The sequence below is a fragment of the Doryrhamphus excisus genome, linkage group LG4 (genome assembly GCF_037039965.1).
Source record: "Doryrhamphus excisus strain RoL-2023G ecotype Guam linkage group LG4, RoL_Dexc_Guam_v1.1, whole genome shotgun sequence".
NCBI lineage: Eukaryota > Metazoa > Chordata > Actinopteri > Syngnathiformes > Syngnathidae > Doryrhamphus > Doryrhamphus excisus.
The window spans coordinates 21234325-21256234 of NC_136360.1; the positions used below are offsets into that span (position 1 = coordinate 21234325).

Sequence of the window (21910 nt, forward strand, 5' to 3'; positions counted from 1 at the left end):
TTTGTATGCCCGCATTTCTTAAGCGTTTTTGAAAAGATGCTGAACAAAGGATGAGTAATTTTATTTTGATACACGGGGGAGATTTAAGCAGACTTTAATATGCAGAATTCATCCGCGAGCAGAAAAAGGCTTGCTGTCAGCAGCTGATTATCGGCCGGTTTGTGTTTTGCCGCACAATCCCAAAGTGATTTATGACTCTTCACAATGTTTTTCAACGCTAAATCCTCTGTGTTCGCCATGCGGGGCCTCGCTCTGCTGACGTCTTTTTCAGGGTTCACGGCGCCCGCCGCCCCGGCCCATGTGACCCGTGTGACTTGTGTTCCCCGCAGAACGTACGAGTCGTGACACTTTCTGCTGCCGTCGACCAAAACGGCGTCATGGAAAGTACTTGTCACGGCAAAACACAAAAACCAGGCGATATTTGATGGATTTTGATCTTTTATCTTTTTGTCAGGCGCGTCTACGGCACCATAGAGCTCATCAGCAGGTATTACGAGCGTCCTCATCCTCCAAGTGATACCTGCTGACATGATGGAGTGGGGGCGGGATCTGCAGCCGTATCAAATTTCTGCCTTTTCCTCACCTCTCACATTTCTGCAGGGCTTTGATTGACATGCGAATGTGGCCGACGCAGACTGAACGCGCTTCTTCTGCTCGGCCTCCGTCAAACTACCGCAAAATCCGAGCAGCCAAAAGAGGATTAGTTGCTTTTTGAGGCCGGTTAGGTAGTGGTGTTGTTTTTGGCACGCTCCTTGTTTTCTCCTCGCCTGACCTGTAAACCCGCCTTCCACACCGCCTTGAGCGGGGCGTCTGCACCTGCATGAGGGCATGAGTCTGTGACCCGCTTTGCTTCACAATCACAAGACCGCCATCCCACGTAGGAGGGGGTCGGGTATCGCCTCCGGGAGTCACGTTTTCTCTGCTATTCCTCGGCTGTGTACGTGACGGAACGCAATCATGACGTACACAAGACGTTCGTGAAGCCAAAACCAACATTCTAAAGATGATGGTGGAGATGGTGCGGTTGCTATGGTGACAAGCACAATAGTGTAGGGACAGTGAGGGTATGTAGGTGTCAAAACGGTGAGCAGATCGCGGAGACCCTGAAGGGATAACAGGGACACACTACAGCAGGGATGGGCAAACTACGGCCCGGGGGCCACATCCGGCCCGCCAAGTGTTTGAATACGGCCCGCCCAATCTTTCCAAAGTATTTCATTTAAACTCAACATACAACCTGGCATCATGGCCTGAGCCAACCTTTTGATGGTTTTATCAATTTCGTTTTTTGACATGGTCTGTTGTTTACAAAGTGCTCCTGAAAAAAGGGACACAAGCACATGATAATAATAATAATAATAATAATTATTATTATTATTAGATTATTATAATAATTATTAGAACTATTATGATTATTATAATTATTATATTAATGCTAATTATTATATTAATTATATATAATAATATTGTTATATTTGCATATTTTACATAATAATAATATAATAATTATTTTAATTTTATTGTAATTTTCTTTAATATGTTCGCTTAATGCTCCTAAAATAATATTATTTTTGCCTCCAAATATCACTATTTTTCTAAAATTGCTACTTATTTTTTTCAATTTTTCTGTTATTTTTTGCATTTTGCAAATTTTTCAACTTTCTTCATATATTTTCTGCTACTAATTATGACTTTATAGTCATAATATCCACTTTGTTTCCATATTATTATAACTTTTCATAACAGCGGTGGTCCCAGACGGTGGCCACTGGCCTGCACTTTGGAAAGCCCTGTCCTAGTCGACCCATACAGAAACATTTTTTAACAGACTCTTATTTGAGAGGCTGAAATCAGAGGATATTTACTTTTTTAAATCAAAGAACCCTTAATCCAATGCCAAAATAGTTGTCGAATTACTGAATTAATTGTTTCAGCCCTCGTGGACATAGTGATAATATGGTGTGGACATTGAGGAGACGTTGTGGGGACTTTAGGAACAAAATGGAAACAGGGTGAGGACAAAGCTGTGAGACTTTTGGGACATACTGGGAACAAGAAAAGACCATTGTGGAGACTGTGTGGGTGACACTGCGGGGGCAAAGTGGAGACACTCGATGTACATAGAAGAAACATTGAGGACATAGCGGACAGGTTATGGCATAGAATGGGGACATATCAGAGACAGAAAAAGTAATAGTAAAAAATAATAAGACGTGGATTTGTGGATATTTTGCATGGCCACTGTGGACAAACGGAGGGGACATAGTAGAGACACTCTGAAGAGAGAGTGGAGACATAGTGGAGACACTGCAGAGAAAGAGTGGAGACACTGCAGAGAAAGAGTGGGGACATAGTGGAGACACTGCAAAGAAAGAGTGGGGACATAGTGGAGACACTGCAGAAAGAGTGGAGACACTGCGGAGAAAGAGTGGGGACACAGTGGAGACACTGCAGAGAAAGAGTGGGGACACAGTGGAGACACTGCGGAGAAAGAGTGGGGACACTGCGGAGAAAAAGTGGGGACACTGCGGAGACACTGCGGAGAAAGAGTGGGGACACTGCGGATACAGAGTGGGGACACTGTGGGTACACTGCGGAGAAAGAGTGGGGACACTGCGGGTACACTGCGGAGAAAGAGTGGGGACACTGCGGGTACACTGCGGAGAAAGAGTGGGGACACTGTGGGTACACTGCGGAGAAAGAGTGGGGACACTGCGGGTACACTGCGGAGAAAGAGTGGAGACACTGCAGAGAAAGAGTGGGGACACAGTGGAGACACTGCGGAGAAGGAGTGGGGACACAGTGGAGACACTGCGGAGAAGGAGTGGGGACACAGTGGAGACACTGTGGAGAAAGAGTGGGGACACTGTGGAGAAAGAGTGGGGACACTGCGGAGAAAGAGTGGGGACACTGCGGAGAAAGAGTGGGGACACAGTGGAGACACTGTGGAGAAAGAGTGGGGACACTGTGGAGAAAGAGTGGGGACACTGCGGAGAAAGAGTGGGGACACAGTGGGGACACTGCGGAGAAAGAGTGGGGACATAGTGGAGACCCTGCAGAGAAAGAGTAGAGACGCTGCAGAGAAAGAGTGGGGACATAGTGGAGACACTGCAGAAAAAGAGTGGAGACACTGCGGAGAAAGAGTGGGGACACAGTGGAGACACTGCGGAGATAGAATGGGGACACAGTGGAGACACTGCGGAGAAAGAGTGGGGACACAGTGGGGACACTGCGGAGAAAGAGTGGGGACACAGTGGGGACACTGCGGAGAAAGAGTGGGGACACAGTGGGGACACTGCGGAGAAAGAGTGGGGACATAGTGGAGACCCTGCAGAGAAAGAGTAGAGACGCTGCAGAGAAAGAGTGGGGACATAGTGGAGACACTGCAGAAAAAGAGTGGAGACACTGCGGAGAAAGAGTGGGGACACATTGGAGACACTGCGGAGATAGAATGGGGACACAGTGGAGACACTGCGGAGAAAGAGTGGGGACATAGTGGATACAGTGTAAAGAAACAGAGGGGCCATAGTGGAGACACTGTGGAGAAGGAGTGGGGACACAGTGGAGACACTGTGGGGACACAATAGAGACACTGTGGGGACATAGTGGCGACACTGCGGAGAAAGAGTGGGGACACAGTGGAGACAGTGTAAAGAAACAGAGGGGCCATAGTGGAGACACTGCGGAGAAGGAGTGGGGACACAGTGGAGACACTGTGGGGACACTGTGGGGACACTGTGGGGACACTGTGGGGACACTGTGGGGACACAGTGGGGACATAGTGGCGACACTGCGGAGAAAGAGTGGGGACACAGTGGAGACAGTGTAAAGAAACAGAGGGGCCATAGTGGAGACACTGGAGTCATAGTGGACGTTGTGGACATAGTGGTCCTTGAGACACCCTGGGGGACATTTTAGCCATCATACTGTATGGAGAGAGTATGGACACACGACAAGGACACCTGGGGGGGACATTGTGGAAACATTGTAGGTGCACTGTGAAAACCCTGAGGGGACATGTCCTCACAGTGGAGGCATTGAAGAGACACAGGGATGGGAAGTGTGTGCCTGGGGGTGGGGATTTTTTTTGCGGAGTCATTGTTGGGTCACTCGCTGAGACAATGTGGTGAAAGTGTGGGAACACTGCGGAGACATAGCGGGGGACATAGCGGGGGACATAGCGGTATCAGCATTGCTGACGCTGTCGTGTGTGTATTTGGCAGTCGTGCCGCTAAGTCACCACGAGATAGCCCGCATCCGAAGCCTTTTCATCCTTCCTAGCGCTAGTCCCACAGGGACCTTTTTTTTCCTCATGAAGTATGTTTCTCGCCATCGGGAGGTGGAGGAAGGGAATCCATGTTGAGTCTCATTGCATCCTTTCAAAGATGGATCCTCACTCCTTCACCACATTCAGGATGTTCAAGTTGAGAAAAATGTAACTTGATAAGTACAAGGACTCACTGGTGGCCAGTGACTGACCAGAGACCAGTGGCAGTTGGTTCCACCGCCCTGGCTGGCGAGGCTCACTGGCTGTCATTCATCAGCTCTTGAGAGGAGCGATCACATTAATGAATTAAATTCCGTTGTCCCAGTATCCCATGTTGAAAAAGTGAGTGTCAGATTATATCAGCCTGCATCTAAAATGTCAGACACAAGCAATCAATTCCAGACACATAGAGCCCACATGATCACAACAGTGTATGCTAACGTGCTAACAAAACAGCAAGGGTGTCTCTAGATGTTTCACTTCAAGAGGTTTGAAAAAAGGTTGGGTTGGCTCTGAAGGTTCGCTTTTAGGGAGTTTTTTCTAACACAGGCTCACTGTGATGTCACAGTGAGCATATAGTATATATATTCATTCATTCATTTTCTACCACTTTTCCTCACGAGGATCTCATGTGGGGTGCTGGAGCCTATCCCAGCTGTCTTCGGGCGAGAGGCGGGGTACACCCTGGACTGGTGGCTAGCCAATCACAGGGCACATATAGACAAACAACCATTCACACTCACATTCATAGCTATGGATAATTTGGAGTGGCCAATTAACCTAGCATGTTTTTGGAATGTGGGAGGAAACCGGAGTACCCGGAGTACACATTGAACCGTGGTCTCCTAGCTGTGAGGTCTGCGCGCTAACCACTCGACCACCGTGCAGCCCCCATATATATATATATATATACATATATATTTCACCTCTCATTCCAGCAGGCTTCTGCAGTTCATGCTCAAAGACTAGATAGGACAGTCCCATCAAGCTGTTAGGGCGTTGACTCGATTGCAACGGTTTTGCTTCTTATCTGAGCAGGCTTCATCAGTTCATTCTCACAGACTAGATAGGACAGCCTAGTCTAATCTTGCCGTCAGGGCATGTTTTGTGGAATAGTGCAGCCCTGATGATGATGATAATAATAATAATAATAATAATTGTTGGAAGTTGTCTAGATCACACCTGGATTGTTCAGGTTGTCCACAGTGATGTTTTTGGATTTCTTAAGTCGATGTTTCACCTTTCATGCAAGCAGACGTTATCATACTAGACAGGACAGCTGGAGACAGATGAGAGGCAAAACATCTCGGAAGACAACCTGAACATTCCATCTGCCATGGATCCAGTGACGTGGAGGCGTGAGGATGTTTCATGTTTGTCAAGCAAAGACAAAGACGGCCTCTCCTACCTGTTCTTTGTCCTCCATTGTTCCCCAACAAGCGGCACCGACTTGACAGCCGGGATGACAGCGGTCCCTGGCGAGGGCGCATGAAACGAAGCACGGTGAATCTTAAGAGACCGGCTTATTTCCCTTTAATGCAAACGTGATGCATTATCACGTATTCTTACGGCGTCAGGAAGGCTGTACAGATAAGGTAAGCGCTTAGGATGCGTGGACCACAAAGTGTCTCCGCACAAATTCTATATCTTTGCTTTATTTGTCAGTCAGATCATTAGCGTCTCCTCCTTGTTATCTGTTTGGCACATATTGCATCAGAGCAGGATTTCCTGCAGCCAGACGGTGAGATATGAAAGTAGATGCAGCGGGAGACTGTATAGAAGTCACCTCTCATCTAACACTTTGGGGTCCCCCCCCCCCACCCACCCACTTGCTCACAATTGATATGTAGCGCCTGCCCCGCAACCAACTACCACCATTCAACCCATCTATCTGCCCCCCTCCCTGCGTGTCTTCCTCCCTGGGAAGCATCCTGCTGACACTCTCCAAGGAGTCTTATTGATATTCTTGGAGAGGCCTTGCAGTAGGAGAGAGAGAGAAGGAATGAAAGTCACTCTGTTGTAGATGCTAACCTTCCAGTACTAACCAGGTTCAACACACGCTACCTTATTATATATGCTTCACCTGATTGGGATTGATTATGGGCTCTCCGATCGATCGGCCACTGATCAGTATCGACTGATTTCTGTGGAAAAAAATCTGCACACGTCAATAATTATCTACAGTAAACCTCGGATATATCGGATTCAATTGTTCCAACTGGTTTTGTCCGATATAAGCGAAATCCGTTATATGCGTATACCGGAAAATGTCTGTTTTACATGCGTAAATGGGATTTTATCCGTTATAAAAAGGCACTTCCTTGACTATGTTTCCAATGTACCTGGACTGGGCAATGAAAAGAGACGTAAGGTAATGAGAATTGAACTTTATTGGACTCTGAGCATAACAAATTAATTAAGCTAGGCCCTGTAACGCCCTACGTTAGGCAGGCCTACGTTATTTCCAATAGTGAGGTTAAGATCTCATTCACTGCTGTGCTAGTATTATTGACGTCACTCACTTTTATATTTGTCCTAAATCTGGAGCCAGGAGAAAGACACCATGCGGCCATCCGATATATGCGAGGGAAATTGGAACGGGACTGGAGATTTTGTCCGAAATAGGCGAAATCTGTTATATAAAAAATCCGATATATGCAATGAATTTTTATTGGAAATGCATTACAGAAAAATCTGTTCTTTTTTATCTGTCCGTTGTAAGCGAATTTCCGATATATCCGAGTCCGATATATCCGAGGTTTACTGTAGTTTTTTTCAGAGTTGGGACACGACAGACAGATTCCCAACAGGGAGTCGATCATTTTCATTGTGTGTTTATGTGGTTTTCTTTGTCCATATAACACTCACAGAATGATCTGAACAACAACTGTCTATTATAGAGTAGTCACACCATGGACAGATTCCACTTAAGTTATGTGTGTGTGTGTTGTATATTGATTTATAGAAGGCACACAAAATAATGTATAATAATATACATAATAACTTTCTGTGGATGGTATTTTTTAGAGTTGGGACACTGTAGGCAGATTCCTAAGAGGGTTTGTAATGTACGTTTGTAATGTAAAGTTAGGAGGCAGGAAGGAAGGCTTTAAGGATGTTTTTATATATGCAGCGCAAATCAATGAAAGAACAAGTCAATATGTAATGCTGCGCTATTTGTGTTTGTATGTTTTTATTACGCCACACGCACTGCGCTGACCTTTACATGCAAGTATGTCACGTAACCTTGCAAGTACGAGGAATGTTTTTTTTTTTCCTATTAATTAGAAAAATTGGTTCTTTTTTAATCTGTCCGTTGTGAGCGAATTTCCGATACATCCGAGGTTTACTGTATAAACGCCGATGACATGTGGCTAGCACTAATTCAGCCCTCAGCGATCGCCTTAGCTCGCGTCTTGGGCTGCGTTGTTCTTTCACGTTTCCATCAAAACAGAAACTATCATGTCTGCCGAATCTTGCAAGGGTAGCACGTTAGTACGGCATTTGGAGAACGAACACGTGATGGCGTATGGCGACTTCCGGAGGTCATCGGTCATGTGTCGCTGACTCAGAAGGTTAAGCAAATAACCTGAAAAATAATTGAATGGAGCTGCACGGTGGCCAAGCGGGTAGTGCGTAGGCCTCACAGCTCGGAGACCCGAGTTCAAATCCACCCTCTGTGGATTTGCATGTTCTCCCCGTGCATACGCGGGTTTTCTCTGGGTTTCCTCCCACATTCCAAAAACATGCTAGGTTAATTAGCCACTCCAAATTGTCCATAGGTATGAATGTGAGTGTGAATGGTTGTTTGTCTATATGTGCCCTGAAAAGGCTTTTTTTTTTAAATTATTAGAGCACTCTAGACATGATATAACACCCCTATACAGTAGTCGCTTGTGTTATTTTACCCAGTAGCTCCTCCTTTTTCCAACCGATTCAAACCATTCCAACATCAAATTGCTCAACTCATCCGGGAATAGTTTGCTATATACTCAGGTCTTTCAAAACAGTGAAAGATTTTCCAAAATTCCCCAATTTTTCCCATTGGAAATGAAGTAATGAATATCGTCTAATAAAAATACTACATAAATAAATAATATTACTATTGCACAAGGACATGGTCTAAATGCATTAGCAAATAAACAAATCGTAATCGTAAAGTAATTACAAGGTCTAGTGGTTAGCGCACAGACCTCACAGCTAGGAGACCAGGGTTCAATTCCACCCTGGGACATCTCTGTGTGGAGTTTGATTGTTCTCCCCGTGCATGCGTGGGTTTTCTCCAGGTACTCCGGTTTCCTCCCACATTCCAAAAACATGCTAGGTTAATTAGCGACTCCAAATTGTCCATAGGTATGAATGTGAGTGTGAATGGTTGTTTGTCTATATGTGCCCTGTGATTGGCTGGCCACCAGTCCAGGGTGTACCCCGCCTCTCATTCAGAAAATGAATGAATTATTGAATGGACCCAGATGAGCAGCCTTTCTCGGCGGTTGAAGGTACCGGGTTCGCCAACTCCTGTCCCACGTCCCTGGAGCTCACATCCAAAATCTCCAATCATTGAGTAGCAGGGGTGCAGCCCGGAATTTCGGGTCCCATGGGAAAGAAAATCATGTTACTAAATACCTACATTTTTTGGGGTGACTTTTCCGCTTTATTCGGCACCGCTGACCAATCGTGTATTTTATGTAAATATGTATTAATCCATGTAATTGGTGTCAGTTTGGTCAATGAGTCCTAGGCAGCATAAAACCCTAATGGGAGCATCTCTAATTGTAATGATGGCTTCCTCTACACAAGGCGTGTTTAGCATGTCAGGGATGCATCACATCTGCACCTCCTTCTACAGTACTTCCTTTACCCCAGGGGGGGGGGGCAAGGGTGCTCATTTATCGTCTTTGTGTTTGTGCTCGTCTTTTGTCTTTGCATGCAAAGCTGCATGTTAGCAGCTTCCTCGGTGCCTTGCTTCAAAGGATACCCTGCCACCAAACCTCTGCCAGCCACATGGTCAGTTTGATTTTACAGCAGGGGTCTCAAACACGCGGCCCGCGGGCCAAATGTGGCCCGCAGGATACTAGTTTGAGGCCCCCACCTTGATATGAAAGTTTAATGTTAGTGCGGCCTGCGCAAGTTTGATATGGATGCTGTATGGTATCATGTACCCAGAAAAAATTATTACGTTTGATTAATGTTCATGTTAAAGGTTAAATAACTGTTAAGTTATCCTCCCTATCCGTGTGGAAGTGGTAAGTTTTTGGCTATTTAAGTTGAAAGGAAATAACTCGGAGGCTACCGTTTAGGTCGCTAGCTCGCTAGTTTGCGAGTTAGCATGTGTCTCAAGACCCTGCAGTTGCGCAATATGTTGTAAATAAAAAGAGTATAAATGTGACTATAGTCGTGTTTTGTCATGTCTACAGGGCTCTAATAATGCTTTGTTTATTTTAATCTGGAAAAAAATCATTTGTCTACCCACCAACTATATGTGGTTTCTTAAGTTTTTATTATTATTATTATATTTATTTATTACTGATTGATTGATTTTCTTTATTCTTGATTTCTTTATTTATTTTTCATCTTATTTTGTGTAGGAAAATAAAAAGTAAGATATTTGAGAACAATGGAATGTTTTTTGGAGAGCTTTTCTTGTAGAAAATTGGAACCAAAGCAAAGTTTTTTTTAATTTTTTTTTTCATAAATGCGTTTTTTTTTTTTTTTTTGGAAAACCTGATGCGGCCCAGTCTCATCCAGATCCGAGCTCCAGTGGCCCCCAGGTAAATTGAGTTTGAGACCCCTGTTTTACATTATTTACCTGGAAATGACTCTAAATGAAGCACTAGTAAACACAAAAAATGCCACAGAAGATAGAAAGCTGCCGTAACTCATCAAATCTACTTTATCGCGATAGGAACCATATGCCTGTTTTGATATCATAACAGAAATATCAATATTCTGAAAAATATTTAGATATTGCCCAGCCCGGTTTAACAGTAAATTGGTCGTTAATGTGGAACTCATTGGGCCCCAGTATGAATTCCAACTACAGTAAAGTCTCGTTATATCGATATCGGTTAAAACGAATTACTACTTATTACGATACAATTTCATTTCCCGGCAAATTTCTAGTCTTTTATGATATAATTAGCTCCGTTAGTACACGGATACACGGTTATTATGATAATCCGGTTACTACGATGCACTTTTCATCTCCCGCCAGCCAATTTGGTCTGCTTATATCGATACAAAAGCAGCTTAAATCAATCTTTGCTTAAGGATTTCAATACCAAAAAAGAACACGGCGAACGGCTGCTTCCAGTCAACTTTATTTTTCACACTTCCACCACCAGAGTGCAGCACACACAGCGGAAAACACCTGTCCCTCGCGCCTACCCCTCCGGGTGGCAACACCTTCCCTATCGATAGTTCCGGGGTGAATTATGTCCCGGTAACCGGTAATCACTACAGCGTAAGTTTATTTTTATTTACTGTAGTACAAAAGCATGCTAGATACGCAATCCATGAACTCAAGGAGAAAATTACATGCCATATCAAAGATCCGCCCACTTTTATTGCAGTTCGGCGCAGGATCGGATATATGGATAGTCCGGTTATATTGATATTTTTTCCGACTCCCGAGAATATCGATATAACAAGACTTTATTGTAACTATTTTTCTTTATTTGGTGGAGTCAACAGGTTTTTCCCTCCACATCCCTTTTATTCAGTCTTAGTTGTGACATTGCAAAGCCCTTCAGGGGAGAGTAAAATAAGCCTTTTGTTTGCTATTTATTTTTGCGTGCTATCCTCAGAGGTCTGTGCGGGTTAGGGAGGGAGTTGACAGGAAAGCACATTCATTTTAGAACGTTGAAACCCAAAGAGATGAGCCACAGAGCGCTTTGAGTCGCAGCGGACGGGACGGCGAGGGCTGCAGACTCATTTGATTTGGGAGATGGAGGAGGATTTGGGGGATGTTGGCAGACGCTGACCCTGGCTGTTTGGCAGCGTGGCTATTTTTGTCCTGTTGGAGTGGCGTCACACGCGCGTGAATTGAGCGGCGCTGGTGACTCTGAACTTCCCGGCCTGATGAGACGTCCACGTGCATTATGATTCCATGTCCTCTCACCGCCTTGTCGGCCTCCAGCCAGAAGGTGGCGGGGTCTCATTTGAAAGCTGTCAGCAGTCGTTATCTTTATAAAGACCAAAGAGTTCGGCTCGGTGGCTTAAGAGGTGAACACAATCTACACCAACCCCATGCAGCGCCACCTCCCTCTACATGGTGAAAAATGAAAGGATTTTGTAAAGATATGTTCTATATATTTCAAGGAAAAACTACATCTCAGCTTTGTCATATACAGTAGGTGGAAAAAGCCCATTATCAATATCTTGTTTTTCTATTTTTGGTCTTTTTAAAAAATGTTTCCATATAATTCAACTTCTGAAATAACCATCATAAATCTTCTTTTGTCATATTAGGACGTCTTCAGTCTATGCTACTAAAATTATATAATTTTTCCTCATAGTATTATGACTTTATTCTCGTAATTTTTTTGTTTTTTTCTTTAATATTTCAGATGTAATGTATGCGACTAAAATTATATAATTTTTCCTCATAGTATTATGACTTTATTCTCGTAATTTTTTTGTTTTTTTCTTTAATATTTCAGATGTAATGTATGCGACTAAAATGCTATTTTTCCCTCAAAGTATTATCACTTTATTCTTGTAATTTTTTTTGGCATTTTTTCTTTAATATTTCAGATGTAATGTATGCTACTAAAATGATATAATTTTTCCTCATAGTATTATCACTTTATTCTCGTAATTTTTTGTGCTTTTTTCTTTAATATTTCAGATGTAATGTATGCTATTAAAATGATATATTTTTTCCTCATAGTATTATGACTTTATTCTTGTCATTTTGGGGGGATTTTTTTCTTTAATATTTCAGATGTAATGTATGCTGCTAAAATTATATATTTTTTCCTCTTGGTATTATGACTTTATTCTCATAATTTTTGGGGGCTTTTTTCTTTAATATTTCAAATGTAATGTATGCTACTAAAATGATATATTTTTTCCTCATAGTAATATGACTTAAGTCTCGTAATTTTTTTGGGCTTTTTTTTCTTTAATATTTTAGAAGTAATGTATGCTACTAAAATGATATAATTTTTCCTCATAGTAATATGACTTTATTCTCGTAATTTTTTTGACTTTTTTCTTTAATATTTTTGAAGTAATGTATGCTACTAAAATTATATATTTTTTCCTCATAGTATTATGACTTCATTCTTGTAATTTGTTTGTGTTTTTTTCTTTAATATTTCAGATGTAATGTATGCTACTGAAATGATATAATTTTTCCTCATAGTATTTTGACTTTATTCTCGTCATTTTTTTTGGCTTTTTTTCTTTAATATTTCAGATGTAATGTATGCTACTAAAATGATATTTTTCCTCATAGTATTATGACTTTATTATCGTAATTTTTTTTTTCTTTAATATTTCAGATGTAATGTATGCTACTAAAATGATATAATTTTTCCTTACAGTATTATCACTTTATTTTCATAATTTTTGGGGGCTTTTTTCTTTAATATTTCAGATGTAATGTATGCTACTAAAAGTTTATTCTCATAAAATGGAAACTTTTCTAATGTGTAACATGATTTTTTTTCCCCCTTGACGTCATTATAAATTATTATAAATTATATAAATAATGATTCTTCTTGGAATTGTGACTTTATTCTCGTAATTTTTTTGTGCTTTTTTCTTTAATATTTCCGATGTAATGTATGCTACTAAAATGATATAATTTTTCCTTATAGTATTATCACTTTATTCTCATAATTTTTTTGTGATTTTTTCTGTAATATTTCAGATGTAATGTATGCTACTAAAATGATATCATTTTTCCTCATAGTATTATGACTTTATTCTCATAATTTTTTTGGGCTTTTTTCTGTAATATTTCTGATGTAATATATGCTACTAAAATGATATATTTTTTCCTCATAGTGTTATGACTTTATTCTCATAATTTTGGGGGGATTTTTTTCTTTAATATTTCAGATGTAATGTATGCTACTAAAAGTTTATTCTCATAAAATGGAAACTTTTATAATGTGTAACATGATTTTTTTTCCACCTTGACGTCATTATAAATTATTATAAATGATATAAATTATGATTCTTGTTGTAATTGTGACTTTATTGTCGTAATATTTTGACTTTCAATATTATGAAGTTGTTCTTGTAAAATGTCACGTTACATTGCCACCCTGTTTTCACAATATTTTGACATTGTTATCAAATTGCTGCTTTTTTTTCCCCCCGGCCCGCGCTTTGGACACCCCTGTCATGGTGGATACGTACACTCACAATTACGAGTGCGCCTGAACGCAATTCTATTTCAACCTGCCAAAAACCAACAAGCCAACCCAGAAGCGTTGTTGTTTATATTTTTCTGAGAAGTAGTACTTGTCGTATATCCAGGTGGTTGGGGTACTTTTATTGTTATCATGGACTTTTAAACATTTGGGTCTTTCCTCAAGTTTATCAGCACCTATACGTGAGGGTGATCGTCTCTGGCATTGACGGTGTTGTCAGTGGTGGTTTTAAGAAAGAATGTCTTGAAGGACATCTCCAGCGTCTAAGTGCTGTTATGAAACATTCAGTTTGAAGACAACACGCCAGAGAACACAAACACTTCCTGTTAAGGTGGGCTTACAAGGTGACACAAGCGTACATATTGTGTAACCGTTCTCCTTTCTCCCCCATCTCGGCCAGCATTGACCATGGACTCCTTCAGCACCAAGAGCTTAGCCCTGCAGGCGCAGAAGAAGCTGATGAGCAAGATGGCCACCAAGAGCATGGCCAGCCTTTTCATCGACGACACCAGCAGCGAAGTGCTGGACGAGCTGTACCGGGTCACCAAGGAGTACACCCGCAACCGCAAAGAGTCGCAGAAGATCATCAAGAACCTCATAAAGATGGTGGTGAAGCTGGGGGTGCTCTACAGGAACAACCAGTTCAGCAGCGAGGAGCTGATCCTGGTGGAGAACTTCAGGTGGGCACCCATGGATCACCGTGCACGTTTTACGATAGGAGTCTCAAACTCAACAGGGGGTCCATTCTGTTTGTTCCATAGAACAACGGCATGGACGGGGTGAGCCATACACATATGTATGTCTCAGTGGGTGGAGGCGGGGCTGCTAGCATACACACAGAGTGCAAAATAGTGCAAATCTATATGTAGGGCACATATAGACAAACAACCATTCACACTCACATTCATACCTATGCACAATTTGGAGTCGCTAATTAACCTAGCATGTTTTTTGGAATGTGGGAGGAAACCGGAGTACCCGGAGAAAACGTGCAAACTCCACACAGAGATGCCCAAGCGGATGTTCGAACCCAGGTGTTCATTGTCATTTTTTCCATTGCAGCTTACAATAAGTGCTAAACTCATCACACAGCAACTTAACACTAAAAAGGTGCCGTATACGGAGTAAATATACAAACATGTGCCAATAAGTGTTGGGAAAAACTAATTTTCAAGTTTTTCATAATGTATTTTTTTTAGAGCAGAGCATTTAATGGATGATAGGAGCATAGAAAATAATAATAACAGCTAAAATAATGCATGAGGCTAAAAATAACAAGCCGGAGCCTATCCCAGCTGTCTTCAGGCGAGAGGCCGGGTACACCCCGGACTGGTCGCCAGCCAATCACAGGGCCTAAAAATGTCATCCAATACTTCTCTACAGAGAAGAAATATCATCTCAGGGAAGAACTACATTTGAAACATTGCTTTTATAGTTATTAGCCCATATTTCCACCGCCACCTTAAGTTGTATATTTGTAATATGAGGCTTCCAAGTAAATAAAATAAGACTTACAAAACCAGTTTATGACTTTCTAAATCCACTTTTTTTACATTACAGCCCTCTAGACATAATATAACAACTTTAGAGTAGCCGTTACACTCCGATTACCCAATAAATTAGACATAATAAAAGAAAATGAGACATATAAGACATGGAAAACTCTTCACCAACCTTTCAAACATTATTAGAGCCCTGTGGACATGAAATAACACCCCTATAGTCACCTTCACACTCCTATTACCCAATATAGCAGACATAATTAGAGTAAATAAGACATATAAGACATGGAAAACTTTTCACTAACCTCTGAAAATGCTTTCAAACATTATTAGAGCCCTGTGGACATGAAATAACACCCCTATAGTCACCTTCACACTCCTATTACCCAATAAAGGAGACATAATAAAAGAAAATAAGACATATAAGACATGGAAAACTCTTCACCAACCTCTAAAAATGCTTTCAAACATTATTAGAGCCCTGTGGACATGAAATAACACCCCTATAGTCACCTTCACACTCCTATTACTCAATATAGCAGACATAATAAGAGTAAATAAGACATATAAGACATGGAAAACTCTTCACTAACCTCTAAAAATGCTTTCAAACATTATTAGAGCCCTGTGGACATGAGATAACACCCCTATAGTCACCTTCACACTCCTATTACCCAATATAGCAGACATAATAAGAGTAAATAAGACATATAAGACATGGAAAACTTTTCACTAACCTCTAAAAATGCTTTCAAACATTATTAGAGCCCTGTGGACATGAAATAACACCCCTATAGTCACCTTCACACTCCTATTACCCAATATAGCAGACATAATAATAGTAAATAAGACATATAAGACATGGAAAACTCTTCACTAACCTCTAAAAATGCTTTCAAACATTATTAGAGCTCTGTGGACATGGAATAACACCCCTATAGTCACCTTCACACTCCTATTACCCAATATAGCAGACATAATAAGAGTAAATAAGACATGGAAAACTCTTCACTAACCTCTAAAAATGCTTTCAAACATTATTAGAGCCCTGTGGACATGAAATAACACCCCTATAGTCACCTTCACACTCCTATTACCCAATAAAGGAGACATAATAAAAGAAAATGAGACATATAAGACATGGAAAACTCTTCACTAACCTCTAAAAATGCTTTCAAACATTATTAGAGCTCTGTGGACATGGAATAACACCCCTATAGTCACCTTCACACTCCTATTACCCAATATAGCAGACATAATAAGAGTAAATAAGACATGGAAAACTCTTCACTAACCTCTAAAAATGCTTTCAAACATTATTAGAGCTCTGTGGACATGAGATAACACCCCTATAGTCACCTTCACACTCCTATTACCCAATATAGCAGACATAATAAGAGTAAATAAGACATATAAGACATGGAAACCTCTTCACTGACCTCTAAAAATGCTTTCAAACATTATTAGAGCCCTGTGGACATGAAATAACACCCCTGTAGTCACCTTCACACTCCTATTACCCAATAAAGGAGACTTAATAAATGAAAATGAGACATATAAGACATGGAGAACTTCACTAACCTCTAAAAATGCTTTCAAACATTATTAGAGCCCTGTGGACATGAAATAACACCCCTATAGTCACCTTCACACTCCTATTACCCAATAAAGGAGACATAATAAAAGAAAATGAGACATATAAGACATGGAAAACTCTTCACTAACCTCTAAAAATGCTTTCAAACATTATTAGAGCCCTGTGGACATGAAATAACACCCCTATAGTCACCTTCACACTCCTATTACCCAATATAGTAGACATAATAAGAGTAAATAAGACATGGAAAACTCTTCACTAACCTCTAAAAATGCTTTCAAACATTATTAGAGCTCTGTGGACATGAAATAACACCCCTATAGTCACCTTCACACTCCTATTACCCAATATAGCAGATATAATAAGAGTAAATAAGACATATAAGACATGGAAAACTCTTCACTAACCTCTAAAAATGCTTTCAAACATTATTAGAGCCCTGTGGACATGAAATAACACCCCTATAGTCACCTTCACACTCCTATTACCCAATAAAGGAGACATAATAAAAGAAAATGAGACATATAAGACATGGAAAACTCTTCACTAACCTCTAAAAATGCTTTCAAACATTATTAGAGCCCTGTGGACATGAAATAACACCCCTATAGTCACCTTCACGCTCCTATTACCCAATATAGCAGACATAATAAGAGTAAATAAGACATGGAAAACTCTTCACTAACCTCTAAAAATGCTTTCAAACATTATTAGAGCCCTGTGGACATGAAATAACACCCCTATAGTCACCTTCACACTCCTATTACCCAATATAGCAGACATAATAAGAGTAAATAAGACATATAAGACATGGGAAAACTCTTCACTAACCTCTAAAAATGCTTTCAAACATTATTAGAGCCCTGTGGACATGAAATAACACCCCTATAGTCACCTTCACACTCCTATTACCCAATATAGCAGACATAATAAGAGTAAATAAGACATGGAAAACTCTTCACTAACCTCTAAAAATGCTTTCAAACATTATTAGAGCCCTGTGGACATGAAATAACACCCCTATAGTCACCTTCACACTCCTATTACCCAATAAAGGAGACATAATAAAAGAAAATGAGACATATAAGACATGGAAAACTCTTCACTAACCTCTAAAAATGCCTTCAAACATTATTAGAGCCCTGTGGACATGAAATAACACCCCTATAGTCACCTTCACGCTCCTATTACCCAATATAGCAGACATAATAAGAGTAAATAAGACATGGAAAACTCTTCACTAACCTCTAAAAATGCTTTCAAACATTATTAGAGCTCTGTGGACATGAAATAACACCCCTATAGTCACCTTCACACTCCTATTACCCAATATAGTAGACATAATAAGAGTAAATAAGACATGGAAAACTCTTCACTAACCTCTAAAAATGCTTTCAAACATTATTAGAGCCCTGTGGACATGAAATAACACCCCTATAGTCACCTTCACACTCCTATTACCCAATAAAGGAGACATAATAAAAGAAAATGAGACATATAAGACATGGAAAACTCTTCACTAACCTCTAAAAATGCTTTCAAACATTATTAGAGCCCTGTGGACATGAAATAACACCCCTATAGTCAACTTCACACTCCTATTACCCAATAAAGGAGACATAGTAAGAGTAAATAAGACATATAAGACATGGAAAACTCTTCACTAACCTCTAAAAATGCTTTCAAACATTATTAGAGCCCTGTGGACATGAAATAACACCCCTATAGTCACCTTCACACTCCTATTACCCAATAAAGGAGACATCATAAAAGAAAATGAGACATATAAGACATGGAAAACTCTTCACTAACCTCTAAAAATTCTTTCAAACATTATTAGAGCCCTGTGGACATGAAATAACACCCCTATAGTCACCTTCACACTCCTATTACCCAATATAGTAGACATAATAAGAGTAAATAAGACATGGAAAACTCTTCACTAACCTCTAAAAATGCTTTCAAACATTATTAGAGCTCTGTGGACATGAAATAACACCCCTATAGTCACCTTCACACTCCTATTACCCAATAAAGGAGACATAATAAAAGAAAATGAGACATATAAGACATGGAAAACTCTTCACTAACCTCTAAAAATGCTTTCAAACATTATTAGAGCTCTGTGGACATGGAATAACACCCCTATAGTCACCTTCACACTCCTATTACCCAATATAGTAGACATAATAAGAGTAAATAAGACATGGAAAACTCTTCACTAACCTCTAAAAATGCTTTCAAACATTATTAGAGCCCTGTGGACATGAAATAACACCCCTATAGTCACCTTCACACTCCTATTACCCAATATAGCAGACATAATAAGAGTAAATAAGACATGGAAAACTCTTCACTAACCTCTAAAAATGCTTTCAAACATTATTAGAGCCCTGTGGACATGAAATAACACCCCTATAGTCACCTTCACACTCCTATTACCCAATAAAGGAGACATAATAAAAGAAAATGAGACATATAAGACATGGAAAACTCTTCACTAACCTCTAAAAATTCTTTCAAACATTATTAGAGCCCTGTGGACATGAAATAACACCCCTATAGTCACCTTCACACTCCTATTACCCAATATAGTAGACATAATAAGAGTAAATAAGACATGGAAAACTCTTCACTAACCTCTAAAAATGCTTTCAAACATTATTAGAGCCCTGTGGACATGAAATAACACCCCTATAGTCACCTTCACACTCCTATTACCCAATATAGCAGACATAATAAGAGTAAATAAGACATGGAAAACTCTTCACTAACCTCTAAAAATGCTTTCAAACATTATTAGAGCCCTGTGGACATGAAATAACACCCCTATAGTCACCTTCACACTCCTATTACCCAATAAAGGAGACATAATAAAAGAAAATGAGACATATAAGACATGGAAAACTCTTCACTAACCTCTAAAAATTCTTTCAAACATTATTAGAGCCCTGTGGACATGAAATAACACCCCTATAGTCACCTTCACACTCCTATTACCCAATATAGTAGACATAATAAGAGTAAATGAGACATATAAGACATGGAAAACTCTTCACTAACCTCTAAAAATTCTTTCAAACATTATTAGAGCCCTGTGGACATGAAATAACACCCCTATAGTCACCTTCACACTCCTATTACCCAATATAGTAGACATAATAAGAGTAAATAAGACATGGAAAACTCTTCACTAACCTCTAAAAATGCTTTCAAACATTATTAGAGCCCTGTGGACATGAAATAACACCCCTATAGTCACCTTCACACTCCTATTACCCAATAAAGGAGACATAATAAAAGAAAATGAGACATATAAGACATGGAAAACTCTTCACTAACCTCTAAAAATGCTTTCAAACATTATTAGAGCCCTGTGGACATGAAATAACACCCCTATAGTCACCTTCACACTCCTATTACCCAAAAATAATAATAATAATTATTGTCCACCAGAGACATAATTGCAGTGCCCCATTAAATGTGTTTCTCAGGCACAATACCCTATATATGTTTGTATATTTCATGTTTAGATCAGGTGCCTTTTGAGTGTTAAGTTGCAGCGTGAGGAATTTAGGTTGTATTTACGATTAGTTGTTATTCTAAAGGATTTGTCACAAGATTCGAATTTAGCCCTAAAGTTGCAGCGGTCAAAGTTTAAGAAAATTCTGAAGAGTGGACGCTGTCATAGCAGGGAGGCGGGGAAAAAAAGTCCACATTTCCTTCCGTTGACGCATCTTCTCGGAGTCCATGCGGGTTGAGAACTTTGAAGAAAAAGGGGCGAGGCAGCACTTTCTATTTATAAATGATCTTCAGTCGGACCGGGAAGACTGACAGCCCCCCCCCCCTCTCTGTGCCCTGCTTCTGTCTGGCAGGAAGAAGGTCCACACTCTGGCCATGACGGCGGTCAGCTTCCACCAGATCGACTTCACCTTTGACCGCCGCGTGATGAGCGCCCTGTTGAACGACTGCCGGGAGCTGCTGCACCAAGCCATCAAACGCCACCTGACGGCCAAGAGCCACTCGCGTGTCAACCACGTCTTCAATCACTTCGCCGACTGCGACTTCCTCGCCGCTCTCTACGGGCCCGCCGATGTGTATCGCGCTCACCTGCAGAAGATCTGCAACGGCGTCAACAAGATGCTCGACGAGGGTAACCTCTGACCTCTCAGTACGTCCCAAATCATGAACGTCACACGAACACTGAGGTGCTCTCTTGCCCAAAGTCTTTCTTTTCTTTGCCTATCTCGGCTTTTTGCTTTTGTGTGGAAGCAAAGGAAAAGCAGATAAAGTGAATGTAAAAGTCAGGATAGCAGCCTTGGTGCCTGAAACGCTTTTGTCCTCAATTCCAAGGGCACAACGCTCGCCGTCTCGCTCACTGAAGCCCTGAACAGGAAGTCTGTCATATCTCTGTAAACAACCGGCTCGGAACAGAAAGAAACCTCGATACCTTAGTCCAAACACCCGTGGACGTGGAAAGCTCTTGTTTTGTTTTTTTAATGTACTACTATTGCACTCCAGACTGAGTCCTCCAGCACTGTACCATAACGTACTTTTCCTGCAAGAATGCAACTTAGTGATGCAGGGTGCTTGGGTAATCCTGCTTAGCCTGCCTTTTATTCACCTAAACGCTCAACTTCCCTTCAAGGAGCCTGTTTATACTCTTCCACTTACACATGAACTGTCAGGGCCCGAGCAAGGGCAACAATCGAGACATTACAACAAGTACATGACTACTACCAGGAGAACCAGAGTATAGAGGGGAGGGAGCCACCGTCTGCGGCCCAGTAAGGTGCACTGTATTCGGGTACGCGTTCCGAGCAGCTGGTGTGCCGCCACGTGGGTCTCAAATATTTTTTCACTTTGCAAATGTCGCAGCACCGGCGTTTCAGGTGGCTGCTGATGAGGTTCTTGCCTGCCCCCCCACACCCCCCCCAACCAACTTCCCTGCTGATAAGGTTTTTTTGTGTTCCCATCGTCTTGTACAACCAGCATGCCAAATGTCGGAAAGTGAACGTTTGTTTACATTTGAGGTGTAGGGGAATAATGTCACAGACAGGAGAAAAAAGCAGCGCTTGATTTGCTCACCCGCACAGCACAGTACGGGTATCTTGTCTCATTGGAGCAGACTTGAATTATGGGCTATCAGAGCTGATTT

At 41.0% G+C, this 21910-nt stretch overlaps 1 protein-coding gene across 1 annotated transcript in view; it reads left to right on the forward strand.

Annotated features, from left to right (window-relative positions):
- tnfaip8l1 (tumor necrosis factor, alpha-induced protein 8-like 1) overlaps nt 1–21222 on the forward strand; it is a 47896-nt gene extending 26674 nt beyond the window's left edge. Inside the window, exons 2-3 of the mRNA XM_078789904.1 lie at nt 14054–14333; nt 20628–21222. Of these exons, the coding sequence (XP_078646030.1) occupies nt 14062–14333; nt 20628–20916 (561 nt within the window). The 5' untranslated portion in view covers nt 14054–14061 and the 3' untranslated portion in view covers nt 20917–21222. The remainder of the gene's footprint in view (nt 1–14053; nt 14334–20627) is intronic.
- Nucleotides 21223–21910: the final 688 nt, after the last annotated feature.